At 31.2% G+C, this 21,503-nt stretch overlaps 1 protein-coding gene across 6 annotated transcripts in view; it reads left to right on the top strand.

Annotated features, from left to right (window-relative positions):
• Window positions 1–21,503, top strand: part of LOC114335441 (calcium-transporting ATPase type 2C member 1) — a 127,882-nt gene that overhangs the window by 43,715 nt on the left and 62,664 nt on the right. For 3 of the 6 annotated variants that reach the window (XR_007696338.1, XM_050643301.1, XM_050643305.1), the window contains exon 1: window positions 7,610–7,760. The exons of the other annotated variants lie outside the window; for them this stretch is intronic. Coding sequence is in view for 2 of the 3 variants with exons in the window: in XM_050643301.1 (XP_050499258.1) it covers window positions 7,668–7,760 (93 nt within the window). In the remaining variant the exon portion in view is untranslated. Of the gene's footprint in view, window positions 1–7,609; window positions 7,761–21,503 lie in introns of those variants that run through there. 6 annotated transcript variants of the gene reach the window in all.

Raw genomic sequence — 21,503 nt, 5'->3', positions numbered from 1 at the left:
TCTGGATCTAGTGGGTCCGTTATCACAGTTCCCAAATATGTTATTTTGTGAACTTTCTCAACTTGGACTCCATTTATGCCTGGTTGCACCAACAGATCTTAAGCTTAAGAAGTGCTTTAAGCTCAGCTTACGAAACATATGCGTTACACCAATTACTTTTAGATCAATTTTCAGCTTGCCACAATGGATTGCCACGTGGATTGCTTAGATAAGAATCGAAAGTTATGGTGCAATTAAGGAGGCTCTTTCTATAAGCTGAGCTGGGCTAAGCTGGAGCTTAAGATTTGTTGGTGCAACCAGGAATTAATTGAAGCTCGGTATTTGGATGTGGGTCACGAATAAAAACTAAAAATTTGGTTTTGTTTGAGTTTATTTTAATGCCCATTTCCTCTCCTACCTCGTGAATGCGATCAAGCAGAATTTGGAGACAGTCAATATTATCTGACAGAATTACTGTCTCGTTTGCGTATCTCTATATTAATTAAGTAGTTCCCCGTTGATTTTCATTTCATATGGCTGTCTCTCAAGTGCCTTTTTATATATCTGGTCTGAACAAACATTAAACAATGTTGGGGAATCAGCGGATCTGTAAAAAACAACTACATTTGATTGTGATAGGTCGGACATTCTGATTTTTGCAGAAAAACTTGAGTGACATCTTCAATAATAATAATTGCTTTTAGCGTATATTGTTTTTGGAATTACTGCGAACGTTGAAGTGACAACAAGACCTGGTAGATAAATATATGTCATCTACTTTTATTAAATTCTAATCTAAGATACATATTTATTCATGTACTTGCAAAATATATTTATAAAATATATTTTTCTCGGATTCATATTGTTCACTTAGTTATCAAAACTTGTGGTCTAAAACCATATTTTTTATCTAACGACATATGTTTTTAGTCCAGAAAGCCACTGCGCATCCGCTAGGAAAAATATTCTAATTCGGATTTTTTGCACAATCTTACTCAAAAAGGACTTCTTTTATCATATTCGCATGTTGCCAGGACCAAAAGGTGGTCAAAAATTTTTTAAACGTTTTTTTTTTGTTTTTTTCCTAAAATTATTTTTTTTGCATGGAAAAAAGTTTTTTTAGGTTTCTTGGATCATTCCAAACAGAAAAGGTCTTTAGTGACTTTTCTCTAAAAATGACATATAAGTTTTTGACATATAAGCGATTAAAAAATTGAAAAATTGCGAAATCAACCATTTTTAACCCTCAAAAACTATGTGAAAAACTGAAAATTTCAATGTTGCCAAGGTAGGTAGATATTCTTTAAACATCGATTGATGAAATCCTGAAGAGTTTTTTGCAATACAATATTCAAAACTCCTTTGTTTTTTTAATTGCTAATCAAGCGTGCGCGACACTATTTTCCACCGACAGTATGGTGCAAATGAAAGGAAAAATCCCGAAACAGGTCGATTTTTATTTTTAAGTTATGATATTGTGGCATATATGGTATACTAGTGACGTCATCCATCTGGGCGTGATGACGTAATCAATGATTTTTTTAAATGAGAATAGGGGTCGTGTGCTAGCTCATTTGAAAGGTTCTTCAATTCTCTATTCAGTAATATAAACATTTACATAATTATTTATACAGGGTGTCCAAAAAATTTTTATTAAATTAAATTATTTGACAAAAAAAGAAGTAGAAGGACACCCTGTAAAAATAATTATGTAAATGTTTACATTACTGAATAAAGAATTGAAGAACCTTTCAAATGAGCTACCACACGACCCCTATTCTCATTTAAAAAAATCATCGATTACGTCATCACGCCCAGACGGATGACGTCACTAGTATACCATATATGCCACAATATCATAACTTAAAAATAAAAATCGACCTGTTTCGGGATTTTTCCTTAAAGTCGCCCGTTTATGAAATAACGAATTTATTCCTTTCATTTGCACCATACTGTCGGTGGAAAATAGTGTCGCGCACGCTTGATTAGCAATTAAAAAACAAAGAAGTTTTGAATATTGTATTGCAAAAAACTCTTCGGGATTTCATCAATCGATGTTTAAAGAATATGTACCTACCTTGGCAACATTAAAATTTTAAGTTTTTCACATAGTTTTTGAGGGTTAAAAATGGCCGATTTCGCAATTTTTCAATTTTTAATCGCTGATATGTCAAAAACTATCATTTTTAGAGAAAAGTCACTAAAGACCTTTTCTGTTTGGAATGATCCAAAAAACCTAAAAAAACTTTTTTTCATGCAAAAAAATAATTTTAGGAAAAAGCAAAAAAAAAACGTTTAAAAAATTTTTGACCACCTTTTGGTCCTGGCAACATGCAAATTTGTTAAAAGGAGTCCTTTTTGAGTAAGATTGTGCAAAAAATCCGAATTAGAATATTTTTCCTAGCGGATGCGCAGTGGCTTTCTGGACTATTTGGCTTTTTTTCGCGAATCCGTTTGGAATTTAAATCAAGCAGCTATAAAATCATTTACTAGTTTTGAATAGATATATCAATTTATGAACCATTCATTTTTTATACTAAAGATCAGGTTTTAATCTGCATCATTATTAAATAAAGCTTTCACGTCAAATGTTGGATAGGCGAAACATTAAAACAAAGACCTTGGCTACTTTCGACCTTCTGAATAATTTGAATAACGCTCAATTTTTATTTGGTTCTGCTCGTAAGGTATAAATGTATGATGTGTTTATTAGTCAATAATTCATTCAAGTAACGGTTCGTCATTTTTTTTTAATTCAATACATATTAGAAAGTACTTGTGACGGCATTGAAGCAGTAACGGATAACAAGAATGTTCAGAAGAACCTTTTATTTTTTTTTTATTTAAAAAGCTCAACACGCCTTAAAGACCTAGTGCTGAAAAATTTAATTTGTCATTACAATTATTATCAAAGAACTATTTTTCCCATTTAGTACAAAAAATTAAAGTAAAAAGAATGTGTGTGTGTGTACTTTGTACGCACGTAAGAAGTTATACTTCTATTATATGATTTCAACGAAATCAATATACTTTAAACAGTTTATTTATATTTTATTTAAATATTAAACTAATTTTAATACTTACTACTTTCCAAAAATTTTTATTAAAACAATACCTACCAAAAATTAAAAAAATAAAAAGAATAATACAAACGCAAACACATTGAAAAACGAAACAAAGAAATGATTTCTGAACAATTGTTGAGAAAATTTTAACTAAATACGTATTTTCTGAAAAAAAAAATATAATAAATATACTTACAATCATAAAATGTATAAAAAAAATAAAAATTTGCATTGGGAATTGAACCTATCAGGTTGTTAGATTATTTTGAACTCACCTCACGCAGAATTTATCTACCAAGACATGTGAATGAAGTGGGAAGATATAGCATCTAAACGTTTTAAAAATTTTTTGACAGTTGCTTATTCTCTTAGTTTAATCAAATAAGTTTGATTCTTGTGGAATTAAAATACAACAAAATATAGACTAAAAAAGCAATATATTAGATGGAGATTTTTGTTCGTAAATCAAAGCATTACCTACTAGCTAGGTAGGTACATTTTCCAAATAGGTATTTAATTTGTAATTTTTTATTACAATACTGAAACATTTACAATAATGTACGTACCTGTTGCTTTTAAAAACTATTTAAAAAGTCACTACAATTATAAACTTGCTTTTTGTCTCTGTCCTCACAACAATAAAAACTAATATACACAACATTTGTTTATGCATAATATCCATTTGAACAAATATCGACAGATGATTTTAACACCCAATCAGATCCCGTATAACGTTTGAGCGACTATTTAATACCATACTGTCGGTGTGCGCATGCGCCCGGGAAAATAAAAATTCACCTTCGTGCCTAAAGAAGTATAACTTCAAAAAGTAAATAGAACGAAAGAGATTTACTTTATATGATTTAATTATGAGAATTATATGAGAAAATTATATGTTTTTTAAAAATAAAGATAACGTATATATTTACTATAATTTGTATCCAACGGTTCGCGCGTTTACCTTTTCGCTGCGAGCCGATCTTGCGCCTCAGTGCGCGCTATTAAAATATCGATATATTGTCCAAAAATAAACCTACGAACATTTTCCCAAGCTCAAAATGTTTCTTATGAGTTCTTCTAACATTACTGTAAATTCAAGTATAATGTTTATTTCTCTTTGCTTAAAATCCTTACAAACAAACTAATTTACAAATTATAACAAACGGGTATAACTATAATAGAAATAAAGGTAAAGTAATTTAACAAAACTTGTTTGAAAGTCTATAAATTAATCTTTAAAATAAGACTTTGTAAATTTTGCTCATTTGCATGCGCATTTACATCTTTAACCCTGTTTCAAGTAACTAGTGTCGATGTGCACTAGCCCAGGGGGACCGACGGCTTAACGTGCTCTCCGATGCACGGTGAAACGGCTCGTGTCATTATTGGAAATGAAAAATTAATTGTTGGCAGGGCTAGAACCCGCGTGCTCTGGCGTATGAGGCCAGTGATCATGCCGTTGAGCTACCGCCGTTCACATGCGTGCATAGAATCCGAGTTACGATCGAAAAAGCTTCGAAAAATACTTATTTTGCAACCACTTTGCACAGATCTCAAGGTCTTTATTGAAGTTTAGTAAACGACATTTTTTTGTTTATATCTTTTTGTTTACAAGCAAGAGCCTTATAAACAATTATAGCTTTGTATAACAAGGGAGGAAAGTGTAACTTTTCCTCCCGAGAATGATCAGTAATCATTCAAGGGAGGAAAAGGCACTTTTACTCCCATGTTATACATATGGTTTTTCCACCTTCCTCAAATAAGTCATTTTTTCATTTTTACTTAATTTATTTATGTAACTAACCAACAAAATTTAATAGAACTAAAACAAGTAGGTACAATATAACTGTCAACTGTCAAATATAAGTCAAATTATTAATGCAAAAATTGTTAAATCAAAATAACAATTTACTGTTTTTTACCATTCTGCAAAATACAGGATGTTTTATAAATAAACGTTAAAATGTATAGATACTTCGTAATAGAAAATAAATATTATACAGGGCGTCAATAAGTTATATTTCAAGAATGAAATACCATGACGTCACTTTTACTTTTCCTCCCTAGGGAGGAAAAATATTTTCCTCCATAGGGAGGAAAAGTACAACTTTGCTCCCTACATTCAGGTCCGGAAAAGTATACTTTCGGTAGAGGTAGGTGGAAAAATTGTTTACAACCATTGTTTGACCACTCGGATCGAAATCCACCCTCGAAATTCGTAATCAGCAGCAAAAAATACAAAAAAAAAAATAGGATGATGGGTCAGAATTAAAAAGGCCACGCTGATCTAGCGGCCCCAAACTATATACGTTTGAATGTATTGTCAGATCGTCCAGATTCAACCAGAAAATACCATATTGGCGCCTAGGGCTCTCTGTTGTTAATACATTTACAGCTATATTATCAAGAACAACAATACTTATTTTATAATCTCTTCAAACAAGCGTTGTTAAATATTAATAAAAAATCCCCTTATTTACTTAAGTTCCGCTAATGACTTGGCGTCTATTGATTTAAACAAGTTTTATTCAATAAAACTGGGACATACATTTTGAATTTTTTTAACCTTCATAAAGATCAATACCATCTTCTATTAATTACTTTTTAATGTTTTATTAAACACACGAAATCGTGAAATTTTTTTATGCATATACTACACAATGTGAATGTCAATAACCATGGCTATCAATAATAAAAAGGTGGCATAAGATTTGAAAAAAATCGAGAGAATATTATTTGAATCAAATAGTGCAAAACAGCTGTATATACAGTATGGTGCAAAGGAAAGGAATAAATTCGTTATTTCGTAAACCGGAGACTTTAAGGAAATCCCCGAAACAGGTCGATTTTTATTTTTAAGTTATGATATTGTGGCAAATAATACGGTATACTAGTGACGTCATCCATCTGGGCGTGATGACGTAATCGATGATTTTTTTAAATGAGAATAGGGGATGTGTGTTAGCTCATTTGAAAGGTTCTTCAATTCTCTATTCAGTAATATAAACATTTACATAATTATTTATACAGGGTGTCCAAAAATGTTTTATTAAATTAAATTATTTGACAAACAAAGAAGAATGTATGTAATTTATTTAATTCAAAATACATTTGACTTTTTTCAAAAATCAGAAAACAAAGTTAATTTCACAAATAAACATTGATTTTCGCTTAAATTAAATGTTCAAACTTCCATGAGGCAGGTGGCTTTCGGGAGCTGGCTTGAACATTGAATTTAATCGAAAAGGAATGTTTATTTGTGAAATAAACATTTTTTTAGTTTTCGGCTAACAGTAAAATGTATTTTGAATTAATTAAATTACATACATTCTTCTTTTTTTTTTCAAATAATTTAATTAAAAATTTTTTTTGGACACCCTGTATAAATAATTATGTAAATGTTTATATGCCTTAATAGAGAATTGAAGAACCTTTCAAATGAGCTAGCACACGACCCCTATTCTCATTTAAAAAAATCATCGATTACGTCATCACGCCCAGATGGATGACGTCACTAGTATACCACATATGCCACAATATCATAACTTAAAAATAAAAATCGGCCTGTTTCGGGATTTTTCCTTAAAGCCGCCGGTTTACGAAATAACGAATTTATTCCTTTCATTTGCACCATACTGTATATCATACATAGTTGTTTGAAGATGACAGAAATAATAATATTACCGAATTCTACCAAATTGTACTGACGGTCCAGAAATTATGAAATCTATAAAAATGCTAAAATTAGGAAAGCTTGTGGTCCAGATGATAACCAACAAAGTTGCTGAAGCTAATAGATGAAGATGACATAAAAGTACATATCAGGAAAATTTTTTAATTCAATATATAACACCGGAGTGACACCCACAGACTGGTACCAATCCATCTGTGTTGCAATACCTAGAAAACACAATGCTATAAAATGCTCAGAATATCGATTAAATAGCCTAATGAGCCACACTCAAGATTTTCCTAAGAATACTTTACAACACAGTTAGACTCAAATGCGAAAATCTGGAAGATACCCAATTTGGTTTCAGAAATCAAATGAAATTTGGTTTCAGAAATTAAAATGGAAATGAGCTTGACACAACGAACGTGTCGAAAATGGTAGATGGTACAAAGAAGTTGGAAACTGGCGACCGTACGCAGCGAAGAGACCAAGACGGAAGACCTCACCTCAAATGCGTGAAGCGACGATATCAAAATAGTCGAAGGACCAATGTGCAAACGCCTCACACACAACAGCGATGAATGGCGATAAATGGGAGAGGCCTTTATTTGACAATTCGAATAGAAAAAAGGCTATAAAAAAATTAATCCTTGTCTGAATAATTAATAATCGCATTTTTATTTTCTGCATAGAAGAGGAGTAAGGTTGATTAAAAAAACAATCATTAATTAAATGCGGTCGACCTTATTGACAATTTTTATTTAGCTATTTGCAAAATAATGGGAATCATCCAAGCTTAAATATTGTTTCCCCTCTACAACTCGTACATTCAGACTATTCAGAACAATAATAGCCACCTATTATGATTTTTAGTTTGCATGATGCTTATGTAAAATTATCTCTTCATTCAACTTCATCTGCAAATAGTTCATAGTGCTTATAATGTAATAATGAGTGTGTTTTTGAATTGCGTCTCGGGTTCTGAAGCTGAAACGAAAGAAGAAAGTGTCGATAAAGAAGGCGCTCAAGTGCAACCGGAAGTGGTAAGCAAATTTGCGAAAATTAAAGTGATCATGTAACAACAATGTAACGAAACAAGTTAGCATCATCTCAATTTATATGGCTCGGATAACAATGGTTTGTCAGATCGTGCAAAAATTTTGAATTGTAAAAAATTAGTGAAATCCTGTATAAAAGGTATATTTTATTTAAAAACCCCTTAAAGGGCTATATCACAGAACGTGTTCGAATTAAAAAGTTCAGCACCAGTGCTGTTTACAGGTTTTTTTGACATGCTTGAGCCACCAATATTATATATATATGGGTGAAAACCCTGTAAATGTTATACAATATAGGTTTTAACCCATATATTTTGGTGATTCAAGTATGGCAGAAAAAACTTGTGAACAGTACCGATGATGAACTTTTTAGTTCTAAAACGTTCTGTGATATAGCCCTTTAAGGGATTTTTAAATAAAATATACCTTTTATAAAGTGTTTTACTAATTTTTTGTGATTAATGGTATACAGTCAGCTACAAGAACTTATTTTTCTTGTGGATTTTTAAATTGTATTCTTACCTATATTTGTATCGTTTTCAACTTTTTCTTATTTGTATTGTTTAATACAATCTCTGGAATTACAATACATGAAAGCTGTGGCTGTTTCACTTGAAAATTCGTTTTGTCTTTTTCACTCTCTTTTTTCTTCTTCACATGCCATATCAGAATTATCTGCAGTTGGCGATCACCATTGCGAAGGCTTCTCGATCTTCTGCAATATGGAATAATTGTCCTGCATTTGATATCTGAGTCCATTCACGAATTTTTTGAAACCAATAAACTTGTCTTCTTCCTACATTTCTACGGCCCTCTATTTGGCCTTTAAGGATCAGTTGTAGTACTCTATATTGATTTCTCCTCAGTATATGTCCCAGATAAGACATTTTTCGGTGTTTAAGAGTTTTTAACAATTGTCTATATTGATTGAACCTTCCTTAGTACTTCCTCATTAGTTTTTCTTGCTGTCCAAGGTATCTTCAGCATGGTTCTATGAATCCACATTTTCAATGTTTAAATTCTGTTCATGTTTGATACTTTGTCCATTTTCTCTCCTACTTCGTGGATACGATCAAGCAGAATTTGGAAACCTTCAATATTCTTTGACAGAATTACTGTATCGTCCGCGTATCTAATTTAGTCCAGAAAGCCACTGCGCATCCGCTAGGAAAAATATTCTAATTCGGAATTTTTGCACAGTCTTACTCAAAAAGGACTCCTTTTAACAAATTTGCATGTTGCCAGGACCAAAAGGTGGTCAAAAATTTTTTAAACGTTTTTTTTTGTTTTTTTCCTAAAATTATCTTTTTTGCATGGAAAAAAGTTTTTTTAGGTTTTTTGGATCATTCCAAACAGAAAAGGTCTTTAGTGACTTTTCTCTAAAAATGATAGTTTTTGACATATAAGCGATTAAAAATTGAAAAATTGCGAAATCGGCCATTTTTAACCCTCAAAAACTATGTGAAAAACTGAAAATTTTAATGTTGCCAAGGTAGGTAGATATTCTTTAAACATCGATTGATGAAATCCCGAAGAGCTTTTTGCAACACAATATTCAAAACTCCTTTGTTTTTTAATTGCTAATCAAGCGTGCGCGACACTATTTTCCACCGACAGTATGGTGCAAATGAATGGAATAAATTCGTTATTTCGTAAACCGGCGACTTTAAGGAAAAATCCCGAAACAGGTCGATTTTTATTTTTAAGTTATGATATTGTGGCATATATGGTATACTAGTGACGTCATCCGTCTGGGCGTGATGACGTAATCGATGATTTTTTTAAATAAGAATAGGGGTCGCGTGGTAGCTCATTTGAAAGGTTCTTCAATTCTCTATTCAGTAATCTAAACACTTACATAATTATTTATACAGGGTGTCCTTCTACTTCTTTTTTGGTCAAATAATTTAATTTAATAAAAATTTTTTGGACACCCTGTATAAATAATTATGTAAATGTTTATATTAGTGAATAGAGAATTGAAGAACCTTTCAAATGAGCTAGCACACGACCCCTATTCTCATTTAAAAAAATCATTGAATACGTCATCACGTCCAGATGGATGACGTCACTAGTATACCATATATGCCACAATATCATAACTTAAAAATAAAAATCGACCTGTTTCGTGATTTTTCCTTAAAGTCGCCGGTTTACGAAATAACGAATTTATTCCTCTCATTTGCACCATACTGTAGGTGGAAAATAGTGTCGCGCACGCTTGATTAGCAATTAAAAAACAAAGGAGTTTTTAATATTGTATTGCAAAAAACTCTTCGGAATTTCATCAATCGAAGTTTAAAGAATATCTACCTATCTTGGCAACATTCAAATTTTCAGTTTTTCACATAGTTTTTGAGGGTTAAAAATGGCCGATTTCGCAATTTTTCAATTTTTAATCGCTGATATGTCAAAAACTATCATTTTTAGAGAAAAGTCACTAAAGACCTTTTCTGTTTGTAATGATCCAGAAACCCTAAAAAAACTTTTTCCATGCAAAAAAAAAATAATTTTAGGAAAAAAACAAAAAAAAACGTTTAAAAAATTTTTGACCACCTTTTGGTCCTGGCAACATGCAAATTTGTTAAAAGGAGTCCTTTTTGAGTAAGACTGTCCAAATAATCCGAATTAGAATATTTTTCCTAACGGATGCGCCGTGGCTTTCTGGACTAATTACATTAAGTAGTTCCCCGTTGATTTTTATTCCATATGGCTGTCTCTCAAGTGCCTTTTTAAATAACCGATCCAAGTAAACTTGAACAGTGTTGGGGACAAAGTGCAACCTTGTATGACTCGTCGTTGTATGGAGATTTCGTCTGTGTAGTTATCTCAAATTTGTAGCAGTTTGATTCCAGTACAGATTTTTAATGACACGAATATCTTCGTCATCTATTCATATATTTTTTGCACCTGCATTAATCTTGCATGCTTTACTTTATCGAATGCCTTTTCGAAGTCCACGAAGCATGCAAATACATATTTTATTTGATCACGGCATTTTTGCAATAGGATATTTAGCGCAAAAAGTGCCTCTCTGGTTCCCATAGCATTTCTAATAGCAAATTGGGTATCTTCGAGATCTTCGCATTTGTGTCTAATTTTGTTGTGAAGTATTCTTAGGAAAATGTTAAAAGTATGTCTCATTAGGCTAATTATAGACGAAGCAACGAAGCACTAAAAAGCCCAAAACCTAGGAATTTTGTGCAGTAAGAAGAATCGTCATGCAACTTTTTGCATTCAATTCGAGAGAGTGTCAGGCAATTTTGTGAACTAAATTGATCTCCGGCAAAAAATTTTGTGCAAGAGAAAATACATTTTCAAAATGCATCTCGAAGAGATGGAAAATGGAAAATTTAGAACTCAGGAAATATTGACGAAAATATTTTAATTTTTATATCTGCGGGTTTTGGAGGTCAGTTAACACAAATTTCATGACGGCGATGGTCTCCGAGCTACCTGGTGCCCAGGGTGGAGCTCGTCGCCTAGGACGATCGAATAATTCGCGGAACTATCGAATAATTCGCGAAATGAGGGTTGGATCGGAAAACTGAAAAATACGCGTTTAATATTTTTCAAACATCTATCGAATGACACTAAAGACGACCCACCACTCCATCCCCTGGAGGTGGGGTGGGGGTAACTTTAAAATCTTAAACGGAAACGCCCATTTGGTATTACAGATTTGGATTGCTTACGTAAAAATAAGCAACTTTTACTTGAGAAATTTTTTAGAATATTGTGGATAGATCGGAAAAAACCCAATTTGCTATAATCGGAAAAAACGATTTATCGTGATACCATAGGTAAATTATAAAAACGGTCTAATATCTCGAGAAATACACAAGAACCTATCGAATAACATCAAACACGACTTTCCACTCCACCCCCTGGAGGTGGGATAAGGGTTAACTTTAAAATCTTAAACGGGAATCCCCATGTTTTATTGCAGATTTGGATTTCTCATGAAAAAATAAGTAATATTTATTCGAAACATTTTTTAGAATTGTTAATAGATGGCGCTAATAAATAGTGTTTTCCCGATTATAGCGCCATCTATCCATAATTCGAAAAATGCCTCGAATAAAAGTTACTTATTTTTACATAAGGAATCCAAATCTGCAATAAAAAATGGGGGCTCCTATTTAAGAGTTTAAAGTTACACCCCACCTCACATCCAGGGGGTGGAGTGGAGGGTAGTGTTTTATGTTATTCGATAGGTTCTTAAAAAATATAAAAGACGTATTTTTTGGTTTTTTATTTGGAAGTGTATTTCTCGAGATATTAGACCGTTTCTATAATTTATCTATAGTATCACGAAAAAATCGTTTTTTCCGATTATTGCGCCATCTATCCACAATTCTAAAAAATGTCTGGAATAAGAGTTGCTTACTTTTACCTAAGCAATCCAAATCTGTAATAACAAATGGGGTTTCTATTTAAGATTTTAAAGTTACCTCCACCCCACCTCCAGAGGGTGGAGTGGGGTGGTCGTGTTTAGTGTCATTCATTTCGCGAATTATTCGATAGTCCCGCGAATTATTCGGTCGTCGCAAGCGAAGCGTTCTACCCTGGGCACCAGGTACATACCTCGGAGACCATCGCCGTTCAGTGACCTCCAAAACCTCCAAATATAAAAATTGAACTCATTTCCGTCAATATTTCCTGAGTCCTAAATTTTTTATTTTCCATCTCTTCGAGATGCACTTTAAAGATGCTTTTTCTCATACACAAAAATTTTTGCCGGAGATCAATTTAGTTCACAAAATTGCCTGACACTCTCACGAATCGAATGCAAAAAGTTGCATGACGATTCATCTTACTGCACAAAATTCCTAGATTTTGGGCTTTTTAGTGCTTCGTTGCTTCGTCTATTTCAATATTTGGGTCGGTAATGAATCGAAGGATTTGAGCCAGTTTGTGAGATTCACTCCATTCTTATATTATTGCATTAAAAAGTTTTGCTACTACTTTTATGTTATCTTCATCTAATAGCTTCAGCAACGTAGTTGGTGCATCATCTGGACCACAAGCTTTCCTGATTTTAGAATCTTGATAGCGCGTTCTACCTCTGATTTCACAATTTCTGGACCGTCATGCGTCAGTACAATGTTGGTAGAATTCGGTAATATTATTTCTGTCAATTTTCATTACACTCAACTGTGGTTTAATCTCTTTTAACTCTTTAAAAGCCACAACCTTAATCTGGAGGTAAAAATAAGGCTCCTACGATGGTATATCTTCTCACTGTTGTATTACGAAGTTGAATCCTGGACACTCACTGAAGCAATAAAGAAAAAACTTGAAGCCTTCGAGATGTGGCTATACAGGCGAATCCTAAGGATATCATGGACGGACACGATAACCAACGAGACCGTATTACGAAGAGTGGACAAAGAAAGAGAGGTGATGTATACCATTAAAAGGAGAAAGTTAGAATATCTCTGACACATAATGAGAAACGCCACTAAATACAGATTACTGAAGGTAATTCTTCAAGGTAAAGTATTCGGAAAGCGAGGAATTGGGAGACGAAGAATATCATGGTTAAAGAACCTGAGAAAATGGTTCTCCACAACAACAACTAATCTAAACAAATGAAATAGAGAATGTGGAAAAATCCCCTTACGAATAACTCACACATCCACTATTTTTTTTTTTCATAAACAACTAATCTATTTAAAGCATCAGTTAATAAAATAATTATAGCCATAGAATGATATAGAATGATCGCCAATATTCGAAACGAATAGGCACTAAAAGAAGAAGAAGTGGTTTAATCTCATATAAAATTAAAGTTACAAAATCGGAAGTTGTGAATGTCTGTACTATTAGTCTGGGAGGTAGTGTCAAATTTTTATTTTAGCACGGATTCTATGAATTTATTTTGGTAGATAGTACTTGTTTGATAACGAAAATGTTTGAAAATTTGAAAAATCATTGAAAAACAATTATTTTTCAAATCAAAAGGTCAATTTTAAAAACAAAAATTATTTCCGACACCGTGTCGGAAAGCCAGGTATTCTAACCACTAGACCATATTGATGTAATGCACGGAAATAAATATTTGACATAAAAGTTGTAAGGCCTTTTTCATCTACTTTAATATTATTTTTTTTTTCGTTAGAAAAAGAGACATTTTCGTTATCAAACAAGTACTATCAACCAAAATAAATTCATGGAATCCGTGCTAAAATCACTGTAAAAATTGGACACTACCTCCCAGACTATATGTTGCATGTCTGTTGAACAATATTTTTATCATCCCTAAAAAAGGTACATGCCAACTGCTTACTGCTAATTGTGTGGTTGATAACAATAATATGTATATAATAACTTTGCGTTCTTTTATATAACCTCATTAAATTGCATTCCTAGTTAGATAACAAAGCAAATTAACTTCATTTTCGCGTACGGCCGTGTGAGAAAATAGTTTTAAATTTGTGTCGGTGCAATATAGATATAAATTATGTTGAACTGCTTGAAAAATATGAAGTTTTTGTTGGATCATTGTGCTAGGAGAAAAGAGGTATGTTATTCATATTTTGGCCGCAAAGTATTCTCTTCAGTTTTCTTAAACGTAGGAGTATTATCAACTTTTCACCTGGTCTAGTGTGTATGTGTGTTCATAGACAGAATTTTTTTTGATAAAATTTAATTGTATTATTCAATACAGGGTGTTTCATTAATAATTGTCCATATAGTAACTGGAGAAACCTTAGCACAAAATACGAAGATTTAACCTAAAACACTTAAATGAAATGTGGTTCCTTACTGAGTTACAGGGTGTTTTATCTAAAAATTTAAAAACTATTTTTGCTCAGCATTTTAAAACAATTCGCCGTATCCTTTTCATACTTGGCAGGAAGTATAGGTACTGCACAAACTACTAAATTATGTTAAAAAAAGTTTCTGGCTGTTTCCATAGGCGTACGACGGGGGAAAGTGAATGGTTGACCCTTTCCAAATTCTACGCCACTGGCGGAATTGCTATTTTAGTTTAATTTTTGGATTCTCCAATATTTTCTATTAAAATAATATCCTCTTCATTCGTAACGATAAAATCATTAGTTTTCGAGATCTTTGAAGTTAAAAATGAAACGACACGGTTATTTTGATAAATGTAGTGTATCGCTTCATTTTTAAATTCAAATATCTCGAAAACTAATGACTTTATCGTTACGAATGAAGAGTATATTATTTGCATAGAAAGTATTGGAGAATCTAAAAAGTATGCTAAAATAGCAGTTTCATCCAGGGTTGCAAAAAAAACATGTTTATGTAATTTTAAACAAAACACATGTTTTATTTTGGTTTAAACGTTTTTTTTTGTTTTAAACGTTTTTTTTTGTTTTAAACATTTTTTTTTGTTTTTAAATTGTATGTTTTAAACAAATAACACTTATTTAAAACACATGTTTTTTTTTGTTATTAAATTTAATATTTAAAAAAAAATAAAACTAGGAAGAAAAGATTGTTTAAATCATATTTTCTTAAACATAACATTAATTGAAGGTGTTTGATCTATTATTCTACTAAATAATAGATAAGAAATTGCCTGGGGAACCCCAGACTGTTTACAAATTCGCATTTCAAGTTCGCTATTGCAATAAAGTCTACTGTCAGTTATTTTGTGGTGACCCCAGCTCATTTTTTGGCAAATTTGCTCGATCATCGCTTTAGTGGAAATAAACTTCTAGATATCATCCATCCATTATAAATTATCATCCAGAAGCATTTTCAATTATTATTATTATTACCAGGGAAAGTGTGTACCCTTTAAACTTTAAACCATATGTTTTCTAAACATCTAATTGAGAATGTAAAACCATTGGCATGGTGGCGTTCTAAGAAAAATATAAATACTACAGCATTGAAACTTGCTCAACAGCTTCACAGAGCTATTGCATCATCAGCCTAGAAAGACTTTTCTCATCATACGGTTTACAGGCTTCAACAGTATTTTTTTCGCCAAAAAATGCTTTATTTAGACACGAAATTCCTTTTTACCAATTTTTTTAAACAAACACAAGTTGCTTCGCTCTAAATGCTATAATATCTCATAAACTAAGGTTAGGGCTGACTAAAACTAAAAATCATGTGGATTTAATACCAGTAAGTAGTGCCATATATGTGTCAGCCTACAAATTTTTCATCCCACCTATTAGTGTGTCTGCACCATATAGTCTTTATTTGAATACGTTGAGATGTGGGGAGCTGTTTGTCTCAAGTTTGAAACTGTTCATTAAAAGAATGATTATGATCTAGAAAGTAAAGTGCGTTTGTAAAATCTGTTTTTTTTTAAATGTTGAAAGCCTTTTTGTGTTCTGCTATCCGTTTGTTAACGGTTCTGCCAGTTTGACCGATGTTAGTTTTTGTACAGTCACCACATGTCAGTTTGTATATGTTATAGTCAAAGCCCGAATTTCAGGCACTCCTAGGTTTGACTAGGCAATCCTCAGGTCTGACTGACGGTTTTAGTCAAAGCGCGAAATAAATTACAGTTTCGGCCTTTGACTAGTCAAACCTAGGAGAGACTAAGTTGGTCAGGCAAAGGTCGAAATTTAATTTTATGAAATCGGGGTTTGACTAGTCAAACCCCGATCAGCTATTAAAATATCGTAATTTGTTAGATTAAGTTTAATAAAACGTAATTTTTTTAATTTTAATGTTTATTTTTTTTGTATTGTCGTAATTAAAATACTAAAATTAGTGTTAATTTTTGCATGTTGAAGCATTGTGGCATTTAGAGTTACACAATACGTTAGACCTTTTACAATTACATAATTTTGAAGAGAATTTCTTATTGCAGCTGCATTTTATAAAGTCTTGTCTTCCAATTTTAGAATCTTTTGTACTAATTTATCTTATGCTGGGGTCACAGTAATGTCTAATGCCGTTAATTAACGAATTAATTGCCATCTCTGTAATGCAAATAATGCGTTAATTGACGGCATTAGACGTTACTGTGGCCCCAGTATTAGAGACCACATAACGTTTGGAACATCTTCGAAATTAAGAAAATTGTCTTTGCCTTCTTTTATTTGATTTCTTGAAAAAAGTGTGTTTAGCGCAAACAGATGGAATGGGAATGTCATTGTCAACTGTGAAAGAAGATATTGCAATCGGAGAAAAAAACTAAGGATCACCATAATACTAACGAAGCCCCTTTACCGTCGTCACTAGGAGAGGAAGAAAATTGTCAAACAATTCAGATTACTTCTTTAGATGTGGTTTGTTGTATTTGAAAAAAGAGAGCTCTGACGCACATACGTGCATAATTTGTAATCAAGTGGTGCACGTTGTGTGCGTTAACAGCACCCTTGGGGCATACTATAAAGGTTTTAAAAGAAAAGTTACATGCATGCGTTGTGCACAGACAGAAAAGATTAAAATAAATAAAGGAAAGGCGATTAAAGGTGTCCCCGGCTAATGTTATGAAACAATTAAGTTAAAAAAAAGTTTCTCGAAAAGCTAAAGAAGATGCTCGAAATATTTTGAGTATCATACAAGATAAAATAATTGACGGTTTATATAGAGTTGGTTCGAAATACGGAACAATAAACAGACTTTTTTCAAGAAATCAAATCAGAGAGTGCAAAGAGAATTTTCTTAATTTCGAAGATGTTCCAGACGTTAAGATGTCTCTAAGAGAAATTAGTACAAAAGATTCTAAATTTGGAGGACAAGGCTTTATAAAATGCTAATGCAATAAGAAATCCTCTTTAAAATTATGTAAGCGTAAAAGGTCTAACGCATTGTGCAACTCTAAATGCCATAATGCCTCAACATGTGAGAATAAACTCTAATTTTAGTATTTTAATACGACAATACAAAAATAATAAACATTAGAATCAAAAAAGCACGTTTTATTAAACCTAATCTAACAAATTACGACATTTTAATAGATGATCGGGGTTTGACTAGTCAAACCCCGATTTCATAAAATTAAATTTCGACCTTTGCCTGACCAACTTAGTCTCTCCTAGGTTTGACTAGTCAAAGACCGAAACTGTAATTTATTTCGGGCTTTGACTAAGACCGTCAGTCAGACCTGAGGATTGCCTAGTCAAACCTAGGAGTGCCTGAAATTCGGGCTTTGACTATAACATATACACTACTTTGTAATTGCTTTTTCTTTTGGTTCTTATTGTTCTTAATTTATTTGCTTAAGTTTGTTTTCACAACAAACAACAAAGATTTGTCATCAGCTATCCTTCATATGGTTTTCTTCATGTACCATGTCCTTTCAGAACGTTGGTTACCATTACCATCATAGCTATCTTAATTTTATTCACTGCCAACCTAAATAACATGCTTGTTAGCCCAATAAAATAAAATAAAATCAAAATGTAATTCCGTACAGGTTGGAATAAATTTTTTATTAAAGCTTAGGTCAAAACAAAAGATATTTTCAAGAAAGTATATGATTCATATGAGGGGATCATTGTTTAAATAATTAAAAATTGGTAATTTTTGCACAAAATTTTATTTTTTCACTACTGCGGCAATTCTTGTTTTTATTAAGGATTTTACAATTTTTTTCTGCAAAGATGAAGGAACAGTCTTTTATATGAGGCTTACTAAATTAAATTTGACCCTTAGTTTATTTAAATATTTGTAAATCAAAATTGAAAAACAAATTTAAAAAAAATATATATTATTTGCAATATAAATAAGCACTATAAAATATTTTGTTTTACAGAAAAAGTTGCACTTTGATATCACTATAAATCGACAAAAAAATTGGTTGATAAATATTGAGTAGTTTATGAGATATTTAATTTGTTTATAAAAAATTACCATTTTTTCAATTGCAAAAACGCGGTTATTGCTGATAGAGTATACAAATTTTAAAGGTCTCATTTTGTTTGCCTGTATCTATGTTTTCGATAAATGTATTGACAAATTAAAATTTTAATTAAACAGCCCTTCAAAGTGGCGATTGAAAATTGGTGTAATTTGTTTAAAATTTGTTTTTTTAATAACATCACCGGGATTAAAAATTTTGAAATTATTTTTCGACATTCGTGTTCTTGGTAGTTTTTGACATACTTACAAAAGAAGAAAAATTTTCTAGATCCACTTTTTGCCGAGATAGCTTCTCCAAGTTTAAAAATTCATAATTTGTTTATTTATCAATAATAACATTTTAAAGTTTGTGAGTACATCTATCAACCCAACTACTTAACAATGTCATTTATACATAGAGGTAAAATTTTAGAATATTTTTAAAAAATAATGATTTTCGTAGCGACCTTAACTGAAAACTTTTTGCATGAAGAGTGGTGCAGTAGTACTTTGCAATATCTTCGTTAATAATGAACCAATTTCAATGTTTTTTTTTTAGTTGATGGTAGCTTATAAAAATAGTAACATCGAAATGACACTTTTAACAATAAATATTCGGGAATTTGTTATAAACAACTTTTTTTTCAATTTTTTTTATCTAGATGTTATAAATAAAAGATTTTTTATAAAAAAAAATAATAGTGAATTAGCATTAAAAATTTGTTTAAAGACTTTTTTCTTTGTACAATATTAAAATATACACGGTGGGCCAAAGAAAATAGTCCACCTCGGTATTTGGCAGTATTTATTAGATTTTAAGGAAATGACAAAACAAGTCGATTTTTGATCTAAGGTACATATTTTTACGGTACATACATCTGTCATTTGTCAATCCCCTCCCTTCAACTTCCCCCACCCCTTATTTTTAAATAGGAAATAGGGGTCATGTGCTAGCTCATTTGAAAGGTTATTCAATTCTCTATTCAGTAATATAAACAATAACATACTTATTTATACATGGTGTACAAGAATTTTTTTTAAATTAAATTAATTGACACAAAAAGAAGAATGTATGTAATTTATTTAATTCAAAATACATTCTACTGCTGTCACAAAAGAAAAAAAATGTTTTTTGATAAATAAACATTACTTTTTGCTTAATTTCAATGTTCAAGCTGCCACCCATATGCCTCTTGGTTGGTTGAATATTGAATTTAAGCAAGAAGCTATATTTATTTATCAAACATACATTTTTTTTCTGTTTTCTGTCAGCAGTAGAATGTATTTTGAGTTAAATAAATTACATACATTCTTCTTTTTGTGTCAATTAATTTAATTCAAAATAATTTTTCTTGGACACCCTGTATAAATAATTATGCCAACGTTAACATTACTGAATAGAAAATTGTACCAGCTTTCGAATGAGCTAGCACACGACCCCTATTCCCTATTTAAAAATAAGGGCTGAAGAGGTGGAAAGGAGGGGGTTGACAAATGACAGATGTATGTACCGTAAAAATGTGTCCCCTAGATCAAAAATCGACGTGTTTTGTTATTTCTTTAAAATCTAGTAAATACTGCCAAATATCGAGGTGGACTCTTTTCTTTGGCCCACTCTGTATATATGTATTTTACATTTAATTTTATAATCTTTTTAACAGGTAATACACTAAAAATTAATTGTGTATATATTTGTTAATTTATATTCACTTATATACATTTATTTATTTAGAGGTTTTATATACATTATATGTATTATATTTTGTATATTATATTTGATATATTATATTTTGTATTTACATTATATTTGCGAGATTTTGCCAATAATTTGTACAAAGAAAAAAGTTTTTATGATTCTTGAACAAAATTTTACTATTTTGGTAAATTTAAAAAAAAAATTGTTTTAATCCTCTTTTGTGATTATCTTTGGTGCCAACTTTTATTTATCACAATACTAAATAGAGAAAAATTATGTGTATAAATGACATTGTTAATTAAGGTTAATAAATGTACTCACGTACTTTTAAATGTCAATATTGATAAATAAACAAATTATGAATTTTTAAACTGGGAAAAGCTATCTCGGTCAAAAATGCTCCTAGAAAATTTCTATTCTTTTGTGGATATGTCAAATATTACCAATAATACGAATATCGAAAAATAATTTCAAAATTTTTAATCCCGGCGATGATATTAAAAAAAATAAGTCTTAAACAAATTACACCAATTTTGAAACGCCATTTTGGAGGGGTGTTTAATTGAAATTTTTACTTGTCAATACATTTATAGAAAATATGCATAAAAGCAAAACAAATCACACCTTAAAAACTTGTATACTCTATCGGCAACAACCGCGTTTTTGCGATTGAAAAAATGGTAATTTTTTATAAACAAATTAAATATCTCATAAACTACTCAATATTTATCAACCAATTTTTTTTCAATTTATAGTGATAATCATAGCTCAACTTTTGCTGCAGAACAAAATATTTTATAGTGCCTATTTATATTGCAAATAACATTTTTTTGGAAATTTGTTTTTTAATTTTGATTTACAATTATTTAAATAAATTAAGGGTCAAATTTAATTTAGTAAGTCTGATATAACAGACTGTTTCTTCATCTTTGCAGAAAAAAATTGCAAAATCCTTAATAAAAACAAGAATTACCGCAGCAGTTAAAAAAGTAAATTTTGTGCAAAAATTACCAATTTTTAATTATTTAAACAATGATCCCCTCATATGAATCATATACTTTTTTGAAAATATCTTTTGTTTGGACCTAAACTTTGATAAAAAAAATTATTCCAACCTGTACGGAATTACATTTTGATTTACATGTATTGTAATTTTATTTGATCGGTCTATGTATCAACACCATACCAATCTCGCAAGTTCTTCAACCGTGAAGTCTTTCTTCGTCGTGAACTGCGTTTGTCTG

The sequence above is a fragment of the Diabrotica virgifera genome, chromosome 2, assembly GCF_917563875.1.
Source record: "Diabrotica virgifera virgifera chromosome 2, PGI_DIABVI_V3a".
NCBI lineage: Eukaryota > Metazoa > Arthropoda > Insecta > Coleoptera > Chrysomelidae > Diabrotica > Diabrotica virgifera.
This window is presented reverse-complemented; position numbering and strand designations above follow the sequence as displayed.